The 20,643-nt window shown below is 41.0% G+C and overlaps 1 protein-coding gene across 1 annotated transcript in view; it reads left to right on the top strand.

The window, feature by feature from the left end:
- The window catches only part of LOC147886547 (folate-sensitive fragile site protein), a 32,011-nt gene extending 20,481 nt beyond the window's left edge, over positions 1 to 11,530 (top strand). Inside the window, exons 6-11 of the mRNA XM_087395661.1 lie at positions 4,005 to 4,050; positions 7,776 to 7,834; positions 8,041 to 8,108; positions 10,505 to 10,591; positions 10,772 to 10,866; positions 10,964 to 11,530. Of these exons, the coding sequence (XP_087251787.1) occupies positions 4,005 to 4,050; positions 7,776 to 7,834; positions 8,041 to 8,108; positions 10,505 to 10,591; positions 10,772 to 10,866; positions 10,964 to 11,067 (459 nt within the window). The 3' untranslated portion in view covers positions 11,068 to 11,530. The remainder of the gene's footprint in view (positions 1 to 4,004; positions 4,051 to 7,775; positions 7,835 to 8,040; positions 8,109 to 10,504; positions 10,592 to 10,771; positions 10,867 to 10,963) is intronic.
- Positions 11,531 to 20,643: the final 9,113 nt, after the last annotated feature.

The raw sequence follows: 20,643 nt of genomic DNA, 5'->3' as shown, positions 1-20,643 counted from the left end.
AGCAAAAGTGTGCTAACTTGGGAACATTTTGAATACGTGCTCCGTAAGCAGTTCATACCTGCCAATGCGGACTTTCAAGCACGCTCAAAACTTCGACAATTGGAGCAAATGGGCTCCCTGTCTTCCTACATCTCCCAGTTCACCACATAGGTGCTGGAGATTGACCATTTGACTGATGAAGATTGCCTCCATGCTTTCATCTCAGAATCCCTTGTTACTCATTGATGTCCGCAAAGTATATATCACCACCACCGTTGGCGCTATTGCTTACCCAGAGCGCATTATAGATTTTCAGAATCAAATCACAGAACTATACATCGGCCAAGGGTGCTCGATGCGACCTTTGACAAGAAGAACATCTCCAGCACAAAAGAACTTTGTACCATCTGCACTGGTGACCATAGATGGTTCGATTGTCCAAAGCGACACAAGCAAAATTCAAATATGGAACCTAGCACTTCCTAGACAGAAGATGCCACTCCCACATAAGACAAGAAAGGCAAAGCTGTTCGAATGGCAAATACCATTCACATGAGCCTTGCCAGCAATCCCGAACCTTCCCTGGACACTCAAGTACTTTGCGTCCAAGGAGCGATTCGTGGAACAACGGTCACTATTCTCATCGACAGTGGCTATTCTTATAACTTCCTAGCTAGTTCTATGGGCGAAAGACTTTGGTTGACCTCTAGTCCTAGTTCCAAGGACTATCAGATCGAACTTGCTAATGAAACTACCTTCTTGTGCAACACCATGGTAAAAAATCTGTCCTTTCGCATCCAACATTATACGGACAAGTTGAATTTTGACATCATGCCTCTTTCCCGGTACGATATCATCCTCGGACAACAGTGGCTCTACGACTATGATTTATCAATCAGTTTTTACAGCCATACAATCTAGTTTGTCCACGAGGGAAAACTTATCGAGTTAATTGATTCTAGGGACGCTTCTTCAAATCCAGTTGCCTCCGCCTGAGAAGTTAAGAAGTGGGCTCGTAAATGCCAAGTGAAGATTGCATGTCTAGTGGTGACGGCAGTTGAGGAGACACCGACAAAGGATCCTCCTGAGTACCTCAACCAGCCTTTTTTCCAGCCTTATTTGGATGTTTTTCCACGGGAATTGCCCAAGCAGTTACCACCTCGACGACCAGTGGATCATCCAATTGAACTCTAAGGAAGTAACCCACCGTCGAAATCTCCTTATCGGGTTTCTTACACACAAAATGAAGAAATCCAAAGACAAGTGATCGAACTACTCGACAAAGGTCACATTAGGCCTAGTCGAAGCCCTTTTGGATCTCTTGTACTACTTGTGGAAAGAAGAATAAGTCCATGCGCCTCTGCATCGACTACCGAGTCCTCAACAAGCTCACTAGCAAAACAAGTATCCATTGCCTCGCATTGATGACCTCTTTGATCAACTTCTGCACGCAACACACTTTTCAAAGATTGATCTTCGCTCACGTTATCTTCAAATTCACATATGAGAAGGCGATGAGTACAAGACAGCTTTTCGAACAAAGTATGGACACTATGAATGTTTGGTCATGCCTTTTGGGTTAAACAATGCTCCGGCCACATTCATGACACTAATTAACGATATCTTCAGGCCTTTCCTCAACAAGTTCGTCATCGTTTACCTTGATGACATCCTTGTTTTCAGCAGATTCTTAAATGAGCACAATCAACATCTTCACCAAGTTTTTGAAGTTTTCCGCGCCAATTCTCTCTACATCAACGTTGAGAAGAGTGAGTTCTTCAAAACTTAACTCAAATATTTGGGACATGTTATCTCAGCCCAAGGCATCTCTGTGGATTCTAAGAAGGTCGAGGTAATCCGAAATTGGCCTACTCCTAAGAATGTTCATGAAGTCCGCTCTTTTCTCTTTGGCAAACTTCTACCATACAAAGGTCTCAGTTTTTCGAGATTGCAGCTTCGAAAAGCACGGCATTTTTCCAGTGGCTCCCGAAACAGAGTATAGTTTCCAACAACTCAAGCAAGCGCTCACTACCACATCTATTGCTGACCCAAACCTTCTGTTTGAGGTCATGACAGATGCTTCTGACATCGCTACAGGAGCAGTCTTGATGCAAGAAGGCAGAGTTATTGCTTTTGACAGCCATAAACATTCCGATATCCAAACCAAATACTCGGTTTATGATAAGGAGATCCTTGCCATTGTACATGCTTACCGCTCTTGGAAACATTATCTCATGGGAGCCGACTTGGTGGTAAAGACAGACCATTATTCTCTAAAGTATATATGACTACTCAGCCAATAATGAATGCTCATCAAGCACGTTGGGTTGAGTTTCTGGCCAACTTTCACATGACCATTAAGTACATTCCAAGACTACGCAATGTGGTTGCAGATGCTCTTAGCAGGTTACCTCTAGCCTCGGCTATGGTAATCTCTACATTATCTGTGGATGTTTAGAATTCTTTCAAAGGGAGTATCTCCAGGATAAAGAATTCGGCACAACAGTACAAGTTCTTTTGAGATCAACCTTCTACGTCAAAACGGAAGATCTTCTCATCCTATTCTTATACAGACGACCTTCTGTATTATCAAGATCGTGTTTGTGTACCACATGACAAGGATGTTCGACGTCTTTTGTTAAAAGAGCATCATATAGTTCCTTATGCTGCACATCCCGGCATTAACAAAACTTATCGGTTACTCAGTGCAACATACTCAGATGAAAAGTGACGTCATCAAAATGGTTACGTCTTGCTTATCTTGTCAACAAATGAAAGCAAGCTTCTTCAGTCTCTTGTAGTTTCAACTGAAAGGTGGGAAAGTATTTCCATGGATTTTATTACAACACTACCACGATCATCTAGAGGTAACACTCAAATTATGGTAATTGTTGATTGATTGATTGTCCAAAATGGCACATTTTGTTGCTTGCAAAAGCAGTGCCCAAGCTCCGGACATCACCAAACTCTTCATACAACATATCTTCAGCCACCATGGATTGCCCAAGAACATCCTCTCCACCGACAGAGATCCTAAGTTTACCAGTCACTTTTAGACTTCTCCTTTCGAATCCTTGGGTACAACTCTACTGTTCAGTTCAGCCTACCACTCAGAATCAGATGGCCGAACTGAAAGAGTCAACCAAGTTTTGGAAGAAATGCTCCGACATTATATTCAGTCATGCTTAGCAGCTTGGGAAGAGTATCTGCCACTCCGAGAGTTTGCTTATAATAATTCTTTTCATAGTGCCATCAACATGACTCCATTCCAAGAAGCTTATGGACACAATCCGATCATACCAACTAATGTTGTACTTAAACATCGAGTGGCCCTAGTTGATCAATTGGTTCAAGAAATGCAATATATTCTACTCCAAGTCAGGGATCATATGCGAAACGCGCAAGAGTGGTATCAACGGTCCGCGATCCAACGTAGACGTCACCTTGAATTTGAAACGGGTGACATGGTGCTGTTATTTGTAGCCCCACGCCATTACAAGACGGTCAAGTCTGTGTTTCCTAAGTTGCAACCAAGATACTATGGACATTTCTAGATCATCAAGAATCATTCACTCTTAAGTTACAAATTGGAATTACCACCACCATGGGGTAAAATCCATCCGACATTTCATATTTCTTGGTTAAAGACATACATTTCAGGTGATGAAGCAGTTCCAGAAATCGAAGATGATTATGTTCTCCTTATTCTTGAGCATATTTTGGACCATCGACAACAAGAGACTTGACACGGAGAGAGAGAGAGAGAGAGAGAGAGAGAGAGAGAGAGAGAGAGGCGGGGGGGGGAAGGGAGGGATGGAGGCAGGGTATTAGCGTTCACTATAGCAATGATGGAAGATAAAATTTATATATCAACGAAACAAGAAGTACCTTTCTGATTTAACAATCAGAACATAGCAAATAAGATTTTACTGGCAAAGAGACTCGTTTGATTCAATGTATGCAAGCTAGACGTGTATGCATTTACTAGTTCTAGACATTTAAACTGGAAATATTTTTTTGGACAGGTTGGATTAAGGTGGCGAGTAGAGAAGGAGGTTATTTCTGGAAAAGGTGCTTTTAATATCTTTCCTTGTGTTTGTGGTATACATTCATTCATTTCTTTGTTCTTATGCTTGATTTTCTTTGTCAACTTTTCATAAATAACTAATAAAAGCTCTAGCCCTAGGGTAGTTTATACCAAATGGATGCGGGTCCTGGGAGTGGCGTGATGTGGTATTCTTAAGGGGATGACATGCTGTATCTGCATGGTATGAATTGAAATCAAATCTTGCAATAAGGGAAAGACAATAAGGGGAAGCCAGATGTTGCAATAAGGCAAGGTAACAGATTTGTGGAAAGCAAACTTTTGCTGCTGTCTATGGATGTTGCTAGCCATTATAATTTTGGTGAGAGATGTGTGCTTTTTTATCTTATTTCTGATCTGACGTATTTCCGGTTGGTCGTGCTGGTAATGTTTCCATGTATTATACATAAAAGGCATTTACAACCAGTTCTCAGAAATTGCATGTAATGAAACTTTGATTTTTGGGTATGTATAAGCCTTTTGGCGCTTTTTTGTGGCTTTCATGGTAATGTTGGAATGGTCACCTCCCCATCTGTAAGCCCCCATATGAGGAGAGCATGGGGGAGGGAGACCTAGGGCAGAAGATGCCCAGAGAAGAGAGAGAGAGGGGGCTGCCACATGGGCAGCACACAGGCTGTCATGTGGGCAGCCAGCTAAGGGAACACACCTGTAGTCAAGGTGGCTGCAACAGATGGCGCCAACAACAGGAGCAGATGACGAGGCATTCAGCATCAGGATCTGGCCTGGAAGAGGTGGATCTGGAACAGCAGACATGGCGGGGTGTCCCAGGTAAAAGGCGTGCTGATGTCAGCAGCAGTACGGATGTGTACGGCGCTGCACACGTGGCTGGAGATAGCCTAGCAGAGGGCGGGGCAGACCAGCAGATTGGGTCGGCCACATGGAGGCCAGGTGGGGCAGCAAATGGGGCTGCTAGTAGGCAGTGGCATGCCTTATATAGGGCTGGGCCCTTGCCTTAATTGGAGGGCCAAAGGCCCTAGAAGTTTGGGCCAAAGGGCCCCAGTTTTAGAGGCCTTTAAGGGCTGGGCCAGCAGCAGACTGGTCGGCCAGTATGAGGCAGGCTGGTCGGTTTTTTCCAGCCCCCTTGGGGGCCTATAAAAGGAGAGGCCTCAGGCCTCATTTTACATCCAGCATCCAGCCAAGCAGCTTTGGGAGGAGCAGAAAGGAGCAGCATATCCACCAGCCTTGGGCCTCTACATAGGAAGTGAAGGAGAGAGGTGTTGCTGCAGACTTAGCTCTAGGAAGAGGCTGAACCTAGACTGTCTTCTAGGGCAGAAGGTTGCTGAGATCATCATCTTTTGGAGCAGCCATTCACAAGCAGGTTGGAGCAGTGGAACAGCTATCTTGGGGCCTACATTCAGGAGGACCAAGGGGACCTGTGTGCTGCAGACAAAGCTTGGCAAGGGCTGCCCACCTAGGCTGATTCACAGGCAGTAAGGTGGAGAAGAACACACTGGATGGAAAGTCTACAGATGCTCGAGGTGGAGCACGCGGGCTCGAGTCTAGAGATAATTGGCAGATAGGAGAAGGACCTTGTGGTAAGATCAGAGGACCACACCATTGGTGGGACTCTGGATCTATCTCTTTTGTATTTGTGTCCATAGTTTTGGACGGAAATATATTATTTTGGTGGTTTCTCCATCTGGCTGGTTCATTGTCTATTGATGAGTCTGCACATCTATTTTTTGCACATAAGTTAAGAAGTTTGTGATTCCACACCCCACACGCACACTGTGTGAGCTCCTGGGCATTACTATAAGTCTTCCGCTGTGCGTACCCTCTGTTGGGTCTTTTCTAACAGGTAACCATCATATGTCCACCCTGCACTACGTTGGGTCAAGTCCTTTAGCTGGCTCAATTGACTTGAGCAAGAAATGGGTGATAAACTAGACATGATTGAGGTATGCTCTATGTTGAGGACAGGTTTGAGCACGGGGTTGAAATACTTGCCATCTTGCATGTGCTACAATGTCATGATTGTTAGGACTTTTTTACGTGGTCTCAGATTTGTTGGCTGTTGTCCCAAGAAGAGTCTGGAAGATGTGAAAAACTTGGTAGAGGCTAAGGGCTAAGAAAAGTGAGGAAAGGCATAAATGTGAAACAAGAGATGTTAGAAAGAGGAGAGAAGCAGGTTGTTGCATGGAACAGAGTGTAGGGTGAAGGTGCTAGTGCAGCAGCAAAACTGTGAAGGGATAATGCAGCAGGATAGGGGGAGACACATGACTTGTGATTTGCCATGTGGCCTGATGGCCGCTTTTCTGTTAGCTCGCAGGGATTGTTGAGTATCTGGGCCAGGCAATTACACGTTTATGTATCTATTATGCGTGAGTACCTTTGACTCCCTTTGAATTCAGTTTTGCTTGGTATTGTGTATAATACCAAACCGTCCCACTTGGATTATCAGTAATATGGGGTGTTCAAATGATCACAAAAAACTGCCTTACCATGAATCAGCCTTAAAATCAGTTTTAATGAGGTGATAGCCCTCAATTTGCAACTTGCAAGCCTTAATTTTTTAAGAGATGAAGGATGGCTGCATAGTGTAGCTTTGTGATAGACTACTTCGTACTGAACTTTGCTCTCTTTAAATGTCAAGACTTTGTGGCACAAAACAGAATATTGTAACCCATGGTCTCAAAAGAGGCATGCGATTCTATCATTTGCATTTCGTGCTGTCAGAGATATCCACTAATATGGCATAGTTACCAGGGAATGGAGTTCCATCTTCCTGGAACGTGGGAATGCCGTTCCAGGAAGCAAGCCGGAACCGGAACAGCCCCAGAACGTTCTCTTTTTTTTTTTTTTTGGCTGTTTGAAAGTTTTAACTGGGTATTTTAGAGCTTATATAGAAAGTTTAAATCTGTAAAATGTTAGTTTCTTTCATTTTCTAACATAGTTTTATGTCATATAATGACGTGTCGTGTATGATGTGGCGTTCCGGTGCCCGTTTCTGTTCCGGTTCCCATTCCCCTGAATTTCCGGACGTTCCCGTTCCCTGGTAACTATGCAATATGGCATGAGCATTGAAATTTAAGGAAGATTCAACTTAACTATTGGAGAAGCTCTGTACCCACTCCACATTTATTGCTGGAATATGCTGATTCCCTTACTCATGTGGCATCGTAATTGTAACAGGGTAAAAATGCGTTTGTGATGTGTGGCATTAAGGGGCTCAATTAGTCCCACATACAATCATGTCAATTGGGGATCCTTGAATAGATGGCATTGATTGAAGACCCTCCTATAATCCCAGCCGGCTCTTTTGGGGTGATTGGGGCCCCTGCACCTGGTGCTCTTTGGGCGTGCCAACATATATTTCCTCTCCACCTACACAATGATATGTGCCATATATAGCATCTAAGTGTACGCTACATCAAAGTGCCAGTTAAATTGCACAATGACGAACACACCTACATAATGATATGTGCCATATATAGCATCTAAGTGTACGCTACATCAAAATGCCAGTTAAATTGCACAATGACGAACAATCTGGAAAAGTGATTGTTAATGTGATCTGTAAAGAAGATGAAAGATGATAGTAAGATGCGTATCCTGATTACAGGAATGTTTAATGGACAAGGTAGAATAAAAGAACTGTTTAACAATGAATAGATAGTTGTAAAATAGTATTTTCTCAACCTTAGCACCTTACGTACTAATGATTGTCCTTTGGTGGTTGTGTTTTCTTCAGGTCAATTTGTATGTGGCAATAAGAGATGTGATGCTAAGGAGGGACTTTCAAGTTATGAGGCATGTCTTGGTGAGCTTTATGTGGTGCTCTGTAATATCCAATAGACTCACAAACGTCTTTGCTGTAACCAACATACCACAACTAGGCCTTATTTCTTGCCCCCAAAAAGGACCAAAGTAGGCCCTTTGGGCTGTAGAAATTTTTGTTTTATTATATTGCTCAATATGATGCAAGTGTTATTGGCATGGATGGGACTTTGTGGCAGGTCAACTTTGCATATAAAGAGGCGGGGCAAAGCAAGCAGGCACTAGTTAAATTGAGAGTCTGCGCTGGGTAATGCATTGCATGAACTAAGATATAAAGCTAGCGTGTGTCTTTCTTGAAGCTATTTAATTTGATTGCCTTGGTTTATAGGTGCAAAAGAGCATGTTGTGTTCTTATATAAAGTAATTGGAGAAAAGGTTCCTGTGTTCACATTTCTTTTCCAGGTTTTCTAATAGAATGTTTTTGTAAAGAGAATTGTGTGCTGGTGCTAAATTGGTGGATCTCTCTCTGGCTTCTACTTTGAAGTAGTGACAGAGAAGCTTCTTATGTAAGAAGCTCCACATCAAGGTGACCAGTAGCAAATGTTCGTATTTGTTATGGTAGCTGTTTTCTTTCGGTTATATATGCTTTGTGCAGGGGAGCAACCCTCACTCATACCATAACCAAGTTACCTCTAGGACATAACATCTGATTTTCCTCTTGGGATATGCACTAAAATCCTGTCCTCCAGTTTTTGTGATTTGTGCTCACATATTACTGCATTCATTGGGACCTATGCTTTGACAAGAGATCGTGTGTCCAACATATCTTTTGGTTTGTAGCTCTCTAAATGCTAGGTCGGAGTCTCCTAAACTGCACCGACTTTCTAATAGCTCAGATGCGGAATATGATATCAGAGTATGAGGGTCAATTATGTGAGCCCCCATATGAGGACAATGGGGAATGACACCTGGAAAATGATTAGGGCTCGAGTCTGCCATGTATGCAGCATGTGGCCTGCCATGTGGGCAGATATGGAGCAAGAGTTGGCTGCCATCTGGGCAGCACCCTGGGAAACCGTTTGGGGAGCAGATCAGAACTGAATTGACCGCTGCATGGGCACTATGGATTACCCAGCCACTGTGGGGTTTGGAAGGGCCCTTAATCCTACTTTCAAGTGATCCTCCCTCATCGGGAAAAGAGATACGTGGTCGGGTATATTATTGTACCTGTCAAGTACTTGAGCACCCATAATCCTACTTTTGAATGCTCCTCTTTTGGTTTTGATGAGAACACATAGAGACCCTCAGCGACAAAAGGGATGTCTAGGTCGGTTATTCCAAACTGTCGATACTTACTAGCATCCACCAACTGAGATGTATCTCTTATCCCCCACCTCCATCTGCGCACTTAGCTTATCCCCCACCTCCATCTGTGTCACCCTTCCTTGCAGTCCTCTACTTGGAACCGTGTCAAGAATGATGTGCTCCTTTTTCTTGACTTCAATCCCAAGGAAGTAATGGAGAGTCCTAAGTCAATTATCTCAAAATTATACACCCTTGGTCTACGATGCGTGATGGAGTTTATGGTTTTCAACCTTATGAGTGACTATCATGAGACTGAAACTGCACTATGTTGTGTTTTTAGAGGATGAGTTTGGGCATGTTCCTGGACTCATCTAGGTATATGTACAATCTATCCCTTGTGATCATCTGTAATATCAAATCACGAACATACATGATTATAATTACTTGTTTATTCCCCTCTAAAAGGAGGTACAGATTTGCATCCGATGGACTTCAAGATTGGCCAATCTCATTGAAGTAAGTCATCGATATGTTGGTTGGGGGCATCTTTCAGCTTGTATGAAGCTTTTCTAAGTCTGCATATCTTTTCACATGAACCTGGACGTGAAACCTATCCGGTTGCTCCACAGATACCTCCTCCTTCAGATCCCATTTAAAAATGCAAACTTGATGCCCATTTGTAAAATTGACCATCCATGATGGTCAACCAAAGCAATGACTGCTTGTATGGTTGCCATCCTTGTTGTTGGGGCAAAGGTCTCATGTAAATCCAAAACCTTTGCCTGAGCTTGTCCTTTGACCATGAGCCTCACCTTATAATTATTAAGACTGCCATCGGATTTGTTTTTCAACTTGTACATCCGCTTGGTACCTATGTGGATTTTCATGTAGCAATGTGAATTGAAATCCTTGATTCCTGAATACCTGAAGCGACTCTAGAATCTTTTTAAATCTGGATGTCCAGCTATTTCAGGATGTGTGAGCTTGATTAGATATATTCTATTCACATCATTTCAGGATGTATATACTGAGATTATAGATAGGGAATTGATCCTTTGTTCGGGTTAGTTGTTTGACAATCTTGCAGTTGGTAATTGTTGTGTACCCTTGCTTTTGTGCTTTTGTGGTAACTGTCATCGTTAAGACACCCATGTTGGTTGTGTCCTGACCCCATCCTATCATCCTCAGGTAACTACCCCTGGTTAGACTCTGGTTGAATCTTTTGGGGCCATAGCACTAAGGTAGGGAAAATGTTGCTGGAGTGGTTGGGATGAGTACCTTGGATTTGAAGACTGCTTAAGATGGATCGCATGACTATTGAGCTTTGTTTTAACATGAATATTTGATTCTGACAAAAAAATCTCAAAGTAATATTTGTCATTTCTTCACTTTTCCCAGATGTGCAGATAAGCTTAACTATAAAAGGGAGAAAGCTCGCGAGAAGTCTTTGCTACAACAAGAAAGAGAGAACAAACAACAACGAAGGTGACATGCGTTTGCTTTCAAATTTGTCGAGCTTTACAGAAGTGCTGACTTGTAGTAACATGGAATTTTTACACGGAAGAAAGTTTGCTACGTGGTCAAGACTAACTGTCTTGATTGGAAAGTGCACATTCTGAGATGGAATTTTGGTAATATAATTGAACTTTGGCTCCACACATACAGATCTGAAGAACCCCAAGAAAACCCAGGAACCCTCAAGAAAAGGAGACATGAAGCAAAGTCTGATGCTGATGACAAACTAAGATATAAAAGGAAGAGTAAGTCTGCGCTACTCTTCGTTAGATTTAGAGGCAATGCCAAAATGGTTTTTCTAAGGCGAATTAGCTGGATTATTGTGTTGTGTTTATTATGCAGGCAGTGGCAGCTCATCACCTCCATCAAAAGGGGGAACTGTGGCTCCCCAGCTATCGGGGTGCCAGGAAGAGTACGATGATTACTTCAAAGGGATGTTTTTGTGACACTGGCATGCTAATTTCTGTTCTGTGACACAAAATCTTGTATTAGCAGTGAGCACAGAAACTGCTGTCTCTAGGCGTTTGTCAGGGATACGAACCCAGGGAGGATGTTGTCTTCTGTCCACCCATAGTACATGCTGGACAAGTGTAGTACTCCAATGGGGGCAAACTCCATTGCTGTACTCAGTTATACAAGCAAATTTCCAGATGTTTGCTGAAATGTATATTTTCTGATTCATTTATTTTCCCCTAGGAAATCCAAGCACTCTGTATATCTATACAAAGTTTCACTGACTGTATGGCTTAAATGACAGAAACACACTACCGAGAAATTGTATTTTGTCATTTCTGTATCAGCAGAGGTCTTATGACGTTGAAGTCCTGAAGTAAAGCTCATGAAATGTTAGTTACGTGTCAGTAGTATTTAAGGAAAAGAGAAGAGTGGAAACATTGCAAAACTCTTTGTTGCAGGTATCTATCAATCGTAATTTCACATGGATTTGAGCAATGGAGAAATCTTCTTTTTTTTTTGCTAGAGTGAGAATCTTCACATCAATTTTGTCCTAAAGACAAATCCTTTAATCCTTCTGTTAATTCTCCCGTTTTGTATTTGCAAATGAAGTTAGATAATGGGGGGGAGGGTGTGTATGTGTGTGTGATTTCACTAAAATGATAACTCATCTCTACTAGAGTTTTCCATGTTATCGTATTTTTAAAATGAAAGTTATTTTTCAGAAAAATAGACGAATTCGATAAGAAGGAACTTACAAAAAGAGGCATATAAAGCTTTATTAAAGGCGATCTTCGTTTTTCTTCTTGGTGAATGATTACTTGTTGCTACAGTTGAATAAATAGCCTGCTTTGCGTGCATGCACGTGTTCAGCTTATCACACGACAAATGTAGAGTAACCAATACTCATACAATTGTATTTGATGCCTTGACATGGTTTTCTAGCATTAAATTCTCCTACTCCTTGCAAAGTCTTCTTTTACTTTGATTGTGCTCTTAAACCATATTGTAGATTTTAATGCACATAAATGTTGAAGGATAGCTCCTGACGAATTGATTGATCCAAAAAAGAGAATTTTCCAAAATTTGTGCTCTTTCCAAAATTTTATGCTCTTTCTATCTATGCATTCATATCTGGTTTTTGGAAAATGTATTGATGTCCTTAAAATGTCTAAGGATTAAAAATATGCATAGAATGAATGTATTTATGCATGATCGTGGGGAGATAGAATTTGCAATCCCTTTCAAAACGATGAGAAGACGAACAACTACGGGTAACCCTACTGGCATGGCCACACCAACAACAAAATTGTCAACAATAACAAAAACTACAAATTCAACAAATAATATAACAAAATCCACTATAGTAGTTCAACCTCCAATAGTTGGACCACTAGGTGTTGTTTCATGCATTGAGCCACTAGGTGCCATTCCACTTGTGCCTACAACAGGTGCCCCTTTGATGAATCCCAAAGCAACAAGTTTGAAGTGGAAGTTTTTCGAGTTCAAGGGTCGCCAAAGAAAAGACATGGGAAATCATGTCACATAATTGGGAATGCAATGAAGTGGCTTGGAAAGTATGTTTGGGGATGTAGAGAAGTAGTAAAAGTTTATAGGTATGCTATCGAGCAAGGCCATCAGATAGCTCAATCCATATGTAGTGGCCCATTTTGCAGATTATGATGTCCTACGAACAACATTCTTGGCAGGTATATTTGAAGCAAAGCTTACTTTGAAGGTTGTCTTAGCAAACGGCTTTCAAGCTACACTTGCCCGAGTCATGGAAGGCCATGAGATACTCGATTGATCTTGAATTAAGTTGGTTTTTTGGTTTAGTTTTTATAATTTAAGAATTTTGATTGTTATATTTTGCAAATTTAAACTCTTATAGGTGATTCTTATTATTTTGTTCTCTTGTGTAGGATGTGGCCACATATGTAACAAAGCAAATAGAAAATTTGCAACAAACATCTGGTCAAGTGATGAAGATCATGAAAGAGAGAGCAACGAAGAGAAGTGATTGGAAATTGCAAGTTTTATCCCAGATTCTCAAGAAGACTTGTTGGCATTTACACATTGTATTACTTCTCCAACTCTGAAACTAGTAAAGGAAAAATATTCCTAACGAGGCTCATTACTAGTGAGTAATACTTTTACCCCTCCTATTGCAATTAGAGTAAAATGTCCATCCTCCAAGAGTTGAGCTGATAGATAAAGAAAAGCTTATTCCATGAAGGACAAGACAAGGAAGTTGTTTTACACATTCCTCAAAAGATGAAGAAGAGAGTAGAGATATAGGCGCAGTGGGAGCATCTATAAGTGATGGGATCATTGATAGCAACCAAAATCAAATTTCAATCAAATGCAAACAAAGATGGAAATGAAAATTGGTTGATCAATAAACATTCTGCTTGAATATCAATCAAATTCTTCATCCATTTGTTGATCCATCAACATGACTATGCTGTCTTGCACAACCATTATTCCAAGCATTTTGAAAATACAAAGGGCAGGATGCAAAAAAATCCTCATGCAATAGGTGTAGATTGGGTTCGTGTTAGTTGATCCCAATCAATGTCCTTCCAAGCAATCATTTCATAGAAGAATATAGGTATTACATTCTTGATGAATCATGCTAGTCAAAGCAAAGTAGCAATTGCATTTATAGAGTATTCAAACAATCATTTTCATAAGGTTTATACTACGAAGTTGATAATTGAGGAAGCAAAGATTCTTGCATTTGATCGTAGTAATGACAATGGTTACATAAAGTCTAGGACAATGATAGAGAGAGTTTTCTTTTATCATAACGAGTTTAAAACTACTTGCAATGAAAATGAATATTGTAAATTTGAATTTAAGGATTCATTACTAGTGAGACCTGCATGTCCTTGCCATTAAAGAGATATAGGTTGCCCAAGTGATATGTTGAGGATATGATAATCTATTTTAACTATGTGAAATTTGAAATTTAATAGATAATGTTTTCATAAATTGGGAAGAGTAAGAGGTGAAAGGACAGAAGAAAGCAAGTGCACGTATTGAACCTTCTATTGCCAGTAAAGAGGTTGTGCATGTGAAGTAATTGGTAGAGGACATGAACCCTTCCCCATGGGAGAGGATGAAAGAAATCAAAGATGAAAGTCACTACAAGGTATTGGCTGGTTTTTGACGCATATTTCGGACATAAGATATGTTGGGAATTTTATTTTGCTGATGGAAAAAACGTTGTTGTGTCCATTGGTATGTCTGTCGAAAAGTGCCCATCAGTATCGGTGTCAGGTCTTGATGGATCTGATAGTAACGACACGTCGGTATGGCCGTCAGCCCCCGATGGCCATATTGATGCTGTGTTTTCAAATTTTTTTCTTTTATGGAGAAGAATGAGGCTCGTTTTAGCCCCATTCAACACTGCTATATATCTTTTTATTATAAGGCAATACAAAAATGAAAGCATGCCATCCGAGCTACAAAATTGTAAATTTGCCTAAAACTCTTGCATCATGTATTATTACAAAAACTCCCTTCCAAAGAGGGTATTACAAAAAAAAAAGAGGCGTACAAAATGGCAAAATGCCTGAAGGGTGGCTACATCTAATCGACCTCCTCATCTAGATCATCCTCGTTATCATGTTGATCTCCTCCCTCACGTTGCCTCCTCCCTGAGTGCCCTCACCTATGTCCTCGCTTTATTAAGTCGTGCCCTAAGAATGTTGCATGAAATAGTTTAGATACTAAAGCTTGATTGTAAGAATGGAAAGGTCAAACATGATTGAGAACAAGAAGGATCGGAGACTTACATGGCGACTCTCCATTGCACTCTAGTTGTTGATGGGTACTCCCTCGCGTTCCAACTCCTCGCCTGCCTGCCATGTGCATATACATAATTATATTCACTCTTTCTTCATAGGGAATCAATTGATCTTGAAAAGCTTGTGAACCCAAATTAAAAACATTAGATGAAGTGCTATGAGCAAAACAATATGTTCAAACCAAACTAAAAATTACTAAAGGAAGTATGTTACAACACACATATACTTACCACCCATGCCTCAATTCCTTTCATGCCACCACTCTCGAGGTTTGAAGCACCCGTAGTTCGCATACGTGCACTTGCTGCCTTCCGCTAGCTGTCCCACATCTCTAAATTGTCTTAAGCTCTTGCTTTTCACTCTTCCAATTTAACTTATTTACATGAGAAAGACTTGGCCTACTACCCTCGCTCACCGCATCATGGATCTCTGATCGGTGATGCTTGAGTACATCGCCCATGCATCTAAGCATATAGGGAGTATCAAACTCATGAATTGGTAGTACTTGGTACTCTTGCTTGAGCATCTCTATGACATAGTATTTTTTCCTTCGCGGTCTTGCCTTGGCTATGGATCTCATATATTTGAGTCAAACTTCATAGCCATAACTTGCCTCATGCGAGCTATGATGGTGGTCCCTTTGTCATCCACAGTGATTTCCTTTAAGGTATTGACATTATATTTTAGGTCTTCGTCTTGGGGATGCCAAAAGGGTATGGTGGATGGGCCTTCGGTGCCAGATGTAGGTCTAAGTGTACTAATGGGAGGAGTGGAGGTCATGCAAGAAGTGAATGTGGTAGTGGCAGGGGTGGAGGTGGATTGAGGGGTGGTGGTGAGGCTGGTGGTCACAGGCTATATCTTAACATATTTGCCTTGGCTAGAATTTGCTGGAATATTAAGTCAAAGTGAGTGTATTTGTGTGTCCTAGGTCACTAGGACTTATTTTATACTCTAGTGAGTCCTAGATAGTGCCATGTGTCATATGGGAGATTATCCCATATGCATTGTGACTTTCTAGAGTCTAGAGGCTCACACTATATAGTCTTGTACTAGTCTTGAGTCTTTTCATATCAGTCGACATCAAGCTTTCTATCATGTGAGTACTTTGGTTATCATTGCTTTGCACTTGTATCTTCATTTTAGTCTTTCCATTTCCTTTCCATTCCATGCCATGTACCTTCATGTGGTATCAGAGCCATGTTCCTAGCCCTACTCTCTCTTTCCCTTTCCCTTCCAAGAGGTTGAGGTGAGGGAGGCCAATGACGCTATTCTCCCTTCTCCTCTTTAAGGATTGTTCGGTAAGAAAGTCATCAATTCAAAGGTATTCCTAAGACATGAATTCTTCAAGCTGCAAATGAAGCATGAAGACTCTTTTCTTGCTCACTTGAATCATATGGAATCCCTTGTCACTCAGCTTGCTAGTCTGAAGGCCCCTGTAGGGGAAGATGATCAAGTTGTTGTGCTCCTCTCGAGCATTGAGGAAATTTCTAAGTACTGGGAGATCATACCAACATTGCATGTGACACAAATGGGTTATGAGCCTATGGTTGCTATGCTCATTGATCATGAAAGACGGTATGTAGACACTCTGGACTCCAGTGCACTGTACTCCAAGGGCAAAGGCAAATTCAAGCCTTTCAAATGCAATCACTGTGGGAAGCTTGGTCACATCGAGGATCGCTGCTTCAAGAAGCTTGCAAGTAACAAAACAAGGATCATGCCAACTTGGTTGGGGTTGCAACAAGTGAAGACGAAGAAGAAGATGACGCTTCGACACCGACTCAGGCTCTCACTGCCGACATCAGAGATCTCTCTCTCCATTCAGAGGTCTATGTGCCTGATGATCGGGACTTTTCTTTCTGATCTATTCTATGTGTGCTTGGGTACTCTACCCTGGGTAGTCCCCCAAAAATGCTTGTAATAATGAGTCTTGTGTCCTTGAGGCAATAAAGGTTCTCAGCCTTGGATAGTCCTCCTCAAATGATGTTTTATTTCCTTTATGAGTGGTGTGTGGCTTCCTACCAAGTATTGTTATGAAGCCAGGGGAGGATGTATTGTGGGAGCCTTTTCTATTGTCTTTGATGGGTCTCTCTATCAGGCCTGGCCAAGTTTCAGGATGTTGGTGCAGTCCCTAGGACTTATTTTATAGTCTAGTGAGTCCTAGATAGTGCCACATGTTATATGGGAGATTATCCCATATGCATTGTGACTTTCTAGAGTCTAAAGGCTCACACTATATAGTCTTGAGTCTTTTCATGTTAGTCAACATAAAGCTTTCTATCATGTGAGTACTTTGGCTATCATTTCTTTGCACTTGTATCTTCATTTTAGTCTTTCCATTTCCTTTCCATTCAATGCCATGTACCTTCAGAATTGACAAAATATGAAGAGGGGAGAGGAGAAGAGTGGAGATGAGGAGAGACCGCACAGCTAGAGAGCACACCACAAATGACTAATTGTACACTAGATTTAGGTGAAAATGTAGAATATATACAAACCCTTTTAGGGTTAGGGTTACGACATCTAACCCTTTCCTTTATAGCACTCTATTGGGTTAGTGCTATGCACATATGATCACATGATGTTGAGCATGGTCTCTCAACACCTTCCCTCAAGATCAATATCATGAAGTAGGCCTTTCCTCAAGATAATGATTCTGGGGAATTGAAGAAGGACTGAGCATTACATTCCATCACACCCCTTTAATGGGAATGTCCTTCCTTTGCGTCAAACCACGAGCTTGTCGATGCTTCTCGAAAAGCTCTTTACCGAGTGGTTTGGTAAAGATGTCTTCAACATTGTCTTTGCTATCACAGTGCTACAGTGTGATGTCACCAAGTAACACTCTTTCTCTAATGAAGTGCTCTCTAACATCAATGTGCTTGTTTCTCAAGTGATATATTGGATTCTTGGCCAATGCTTGAGCCAATTGATTATCACAATATATTGTTGTTGGCTTTGATTCATCAAAGTAGTCTGTTTCTGACAATAGTCTTCTGAGCCAGATAGCCTCACATGCACCTGTAGTGAGTTCTCTATATTCTACTCCAATCGAAGACAAAGAATGACAACCATGATATAGCACCTTGACCAAGGTAAAATGCATGTCCTTGTGTCGATCTAGTAGTCTCATGATCTCCAGCATAGTCACTGTCACAATATCCATGCAACCTTGGGTGACTTCCCCTATGTTCTATCCCAAATTGTCTTGTACCTCTGATGTATCTTGAGACTCTTTTGGCTGCATTCTAGTGAGACCATTTCGGATTTGACATAAACTGTGCTAGTGAGCTTACTTCATAACAAATATCTGGCCATGTGATAGTCAGATATATAAGAGATCCGATGAGCTGCCAATAGAACCTATCATTGACTGTAGGATTTTCTAAATCTTTAGAAAGTTTCAAACTCTGTTCCATGGGAGTGCAATCTTGCAATGTGCCATATGAAACTTCTTCAGGAGACTGTCAACATATTTCAATTGACTCATGAAGGTGCTTTCTGAATCTCTCTAGAACTCAATTCCAAGACAATAGTACATAAGTCCAAGATATTTCATGTCAAACTTTGCAGATAAGTCTTGTTTTAGCTTCTTGATGAAGCTATCCTTGCTTCCAGTTACAATCAGATCATCTACGTACAAAAGTGCAATAGTGATGTCTTTCCCTTGAACTTTGTAGTAGAGAGTATGATCTGCATTGGATTTCATGTATCCCAGATCAACAAAATACTTGTCGATTCTGTTGTACTAGCTTCTGGTTGCTTGCTCTAAGCCGTAGAGACTTTTGTTGAAATGGAAAACCTGATTCTCCTTAACATAATCTGCTGGTTGTTGCATGTAGACTTCCTCATCCAGGTAACCATTGAGAAATGTGATATCAAGAACTGTATGGAATCCATCTTTGCTACTGGAGCATAAGTCTCATCATAATCTTGACCATACTACTGTGCAAATCCTTTTGCAACTAGTCTGGCTTTGTATCTTTCAATACTTCCATGTGGATTGTACTTCACTTTGTATGCCCATTTGTTTTCTATGGACTTCTTTCCTAGTGGAAGGTCGCATAATTCCCAAATATTATTCTTATACAAAGCTTCCATTTCTTCATTCATAGCAGTTTGCCATTCTTGCTTGTTAACTGCGTCTTCGAAGTACATTGGCTCTTTTGTAGCCATGATGGTAGTCATAAGATCATAGTTGGTGGTTTCAACCTGAATTTCTTTGCTTTTCTGAGCATATGTCAATCTGGCTGGTGGTCTGCTTTCCCTAGTAGACCGTCTGAGTTGCTGTGGTTCTTCTCGAGGTGCTTCTGGCAATTCTTGCTTTTCTTCATCAACCTTTTTTGTAGATGACTTTGTAATCGGTGCGTCTATCTCTTGTGTATTTGAGGTTTTCCATTCTGATTCTCATCAAAGATTACATCTCTGGAGATAATGACCTTGCGATTGATGGGATCATACAACTTGTATGCTTTGATTTCTTCACTGTAGCCAACCATGATGCATTTTCGTGACTTTGCATCCAATTTTCTACTGCCCAATGCGTGGCTTGTGTCCAATGAATTCTTTATAAGGTGTCATACCCTATATTGACGATTCGGTTGGAAGCCAATAAAGCAAGTAGTTTGTAGTGTCTATTGCTTCTACCCAATACTGATTCAGAAGATGCTTTTCACTGAGCATTTCTCTAGCACTTTTTGCTAAAGTACCGTTCTTCCTTTCAACTCTTACATTCTGCTGAGGAGTATCTGCACATGTGAATTATCTTCGAATGCTGTGGCTTCTACAAAAGTTCATAAATGCTAAAGAAATGTATTCATCTCCTCTGTTTGATCTCGTAACTTTGATCTTTCTGCATGTCTGGTTTTCTACCATGTCTTTGAATTCTTGAAATCTGGAAAAGTCTTCAAATTTCTCTTTCAGAAAGTAAACCCAACAATATCTGCTGTAGTCATCGATGAAAGTCAAGTAGTAAAGTGAACCATTGACGTTGCGGGCTAGGGATAACCCCATACATTTGTGTGAATCAAATCAAGAATACCTCATGCTTGAGAGGTGCTTCTGCCAAAGTTGGTTTGCTTTCGTTTATCGAAGCAGCATGCTTCACAAAATTTTCCAAGAAATTGAAGTTTTGGAATTCCAATTGCCATATTCTGATTTCTGAGTTCTATCAAGATTTTGAAATTGACATGTCCATATCTCTTATGCCATTTTGCATAAAGTGGCATCTATTGCAGTTGAGCTGACATGGCATGCAAATCTAGTATTGAAGCTAGCATTCTGAACAAGCGTCCTTCCTTGATTGCTTTTCCTACTAGTTGATATCCTCTGGATTTGTCTTTGATCGTGCGTTCATCACTGTCAAAGATGACTCGATAGTTCTGTTTCATCATTTGACCTATTGAAAAGAGGTTGTTGCTAAGATTTGGAACATAGAGTACATCTTTCACCAATCCTTTCATACCAGTGAAATTTTTCATGGGAACAATTCCTTTCCTTTGAACTGGGTTTGGTGTATTATTTGCTGTGTAGATGACATTCTTCTGACCTTCTAATGGTTTCATCTCTGTGAACCATTCCTGATGCTTTGTCATATGAGATGATGCACCGCTGTCAATGTACCACAGATCCTGATCTGCTTGGTCAACTTGATAACTGAAATCCTCTTTTGAATTGCAATTAGTGTCAAGATACACTGTATCAATCTTTTGCATATCCTCGCTTGCAAGGAACATGTTCTCAGGTTCATTGGCATAA

This window comes from Dipteris shenzhenensis, chromosome 24 (genome assembly GCF_047967505.1).
Source record: "Dipteris shenzhenensis isolate YYH24624 ecotype China chromosome 24, Dip_SZ_1.0, whole genome shotgun sequence".
Taxonomy (NCBI): domain Eukaryota; kingdom Viridiplantae; phylum Streptophyta; class Polypodiopsida; order Gleicheniales; family Dipteridaceae; genus Dipteris; species Dipteris shenzhenensis.
Note: the sequence above shows the minus strand (reverse complement) of the source record. Positions and strands in the feature narration are given on the sequence as shown.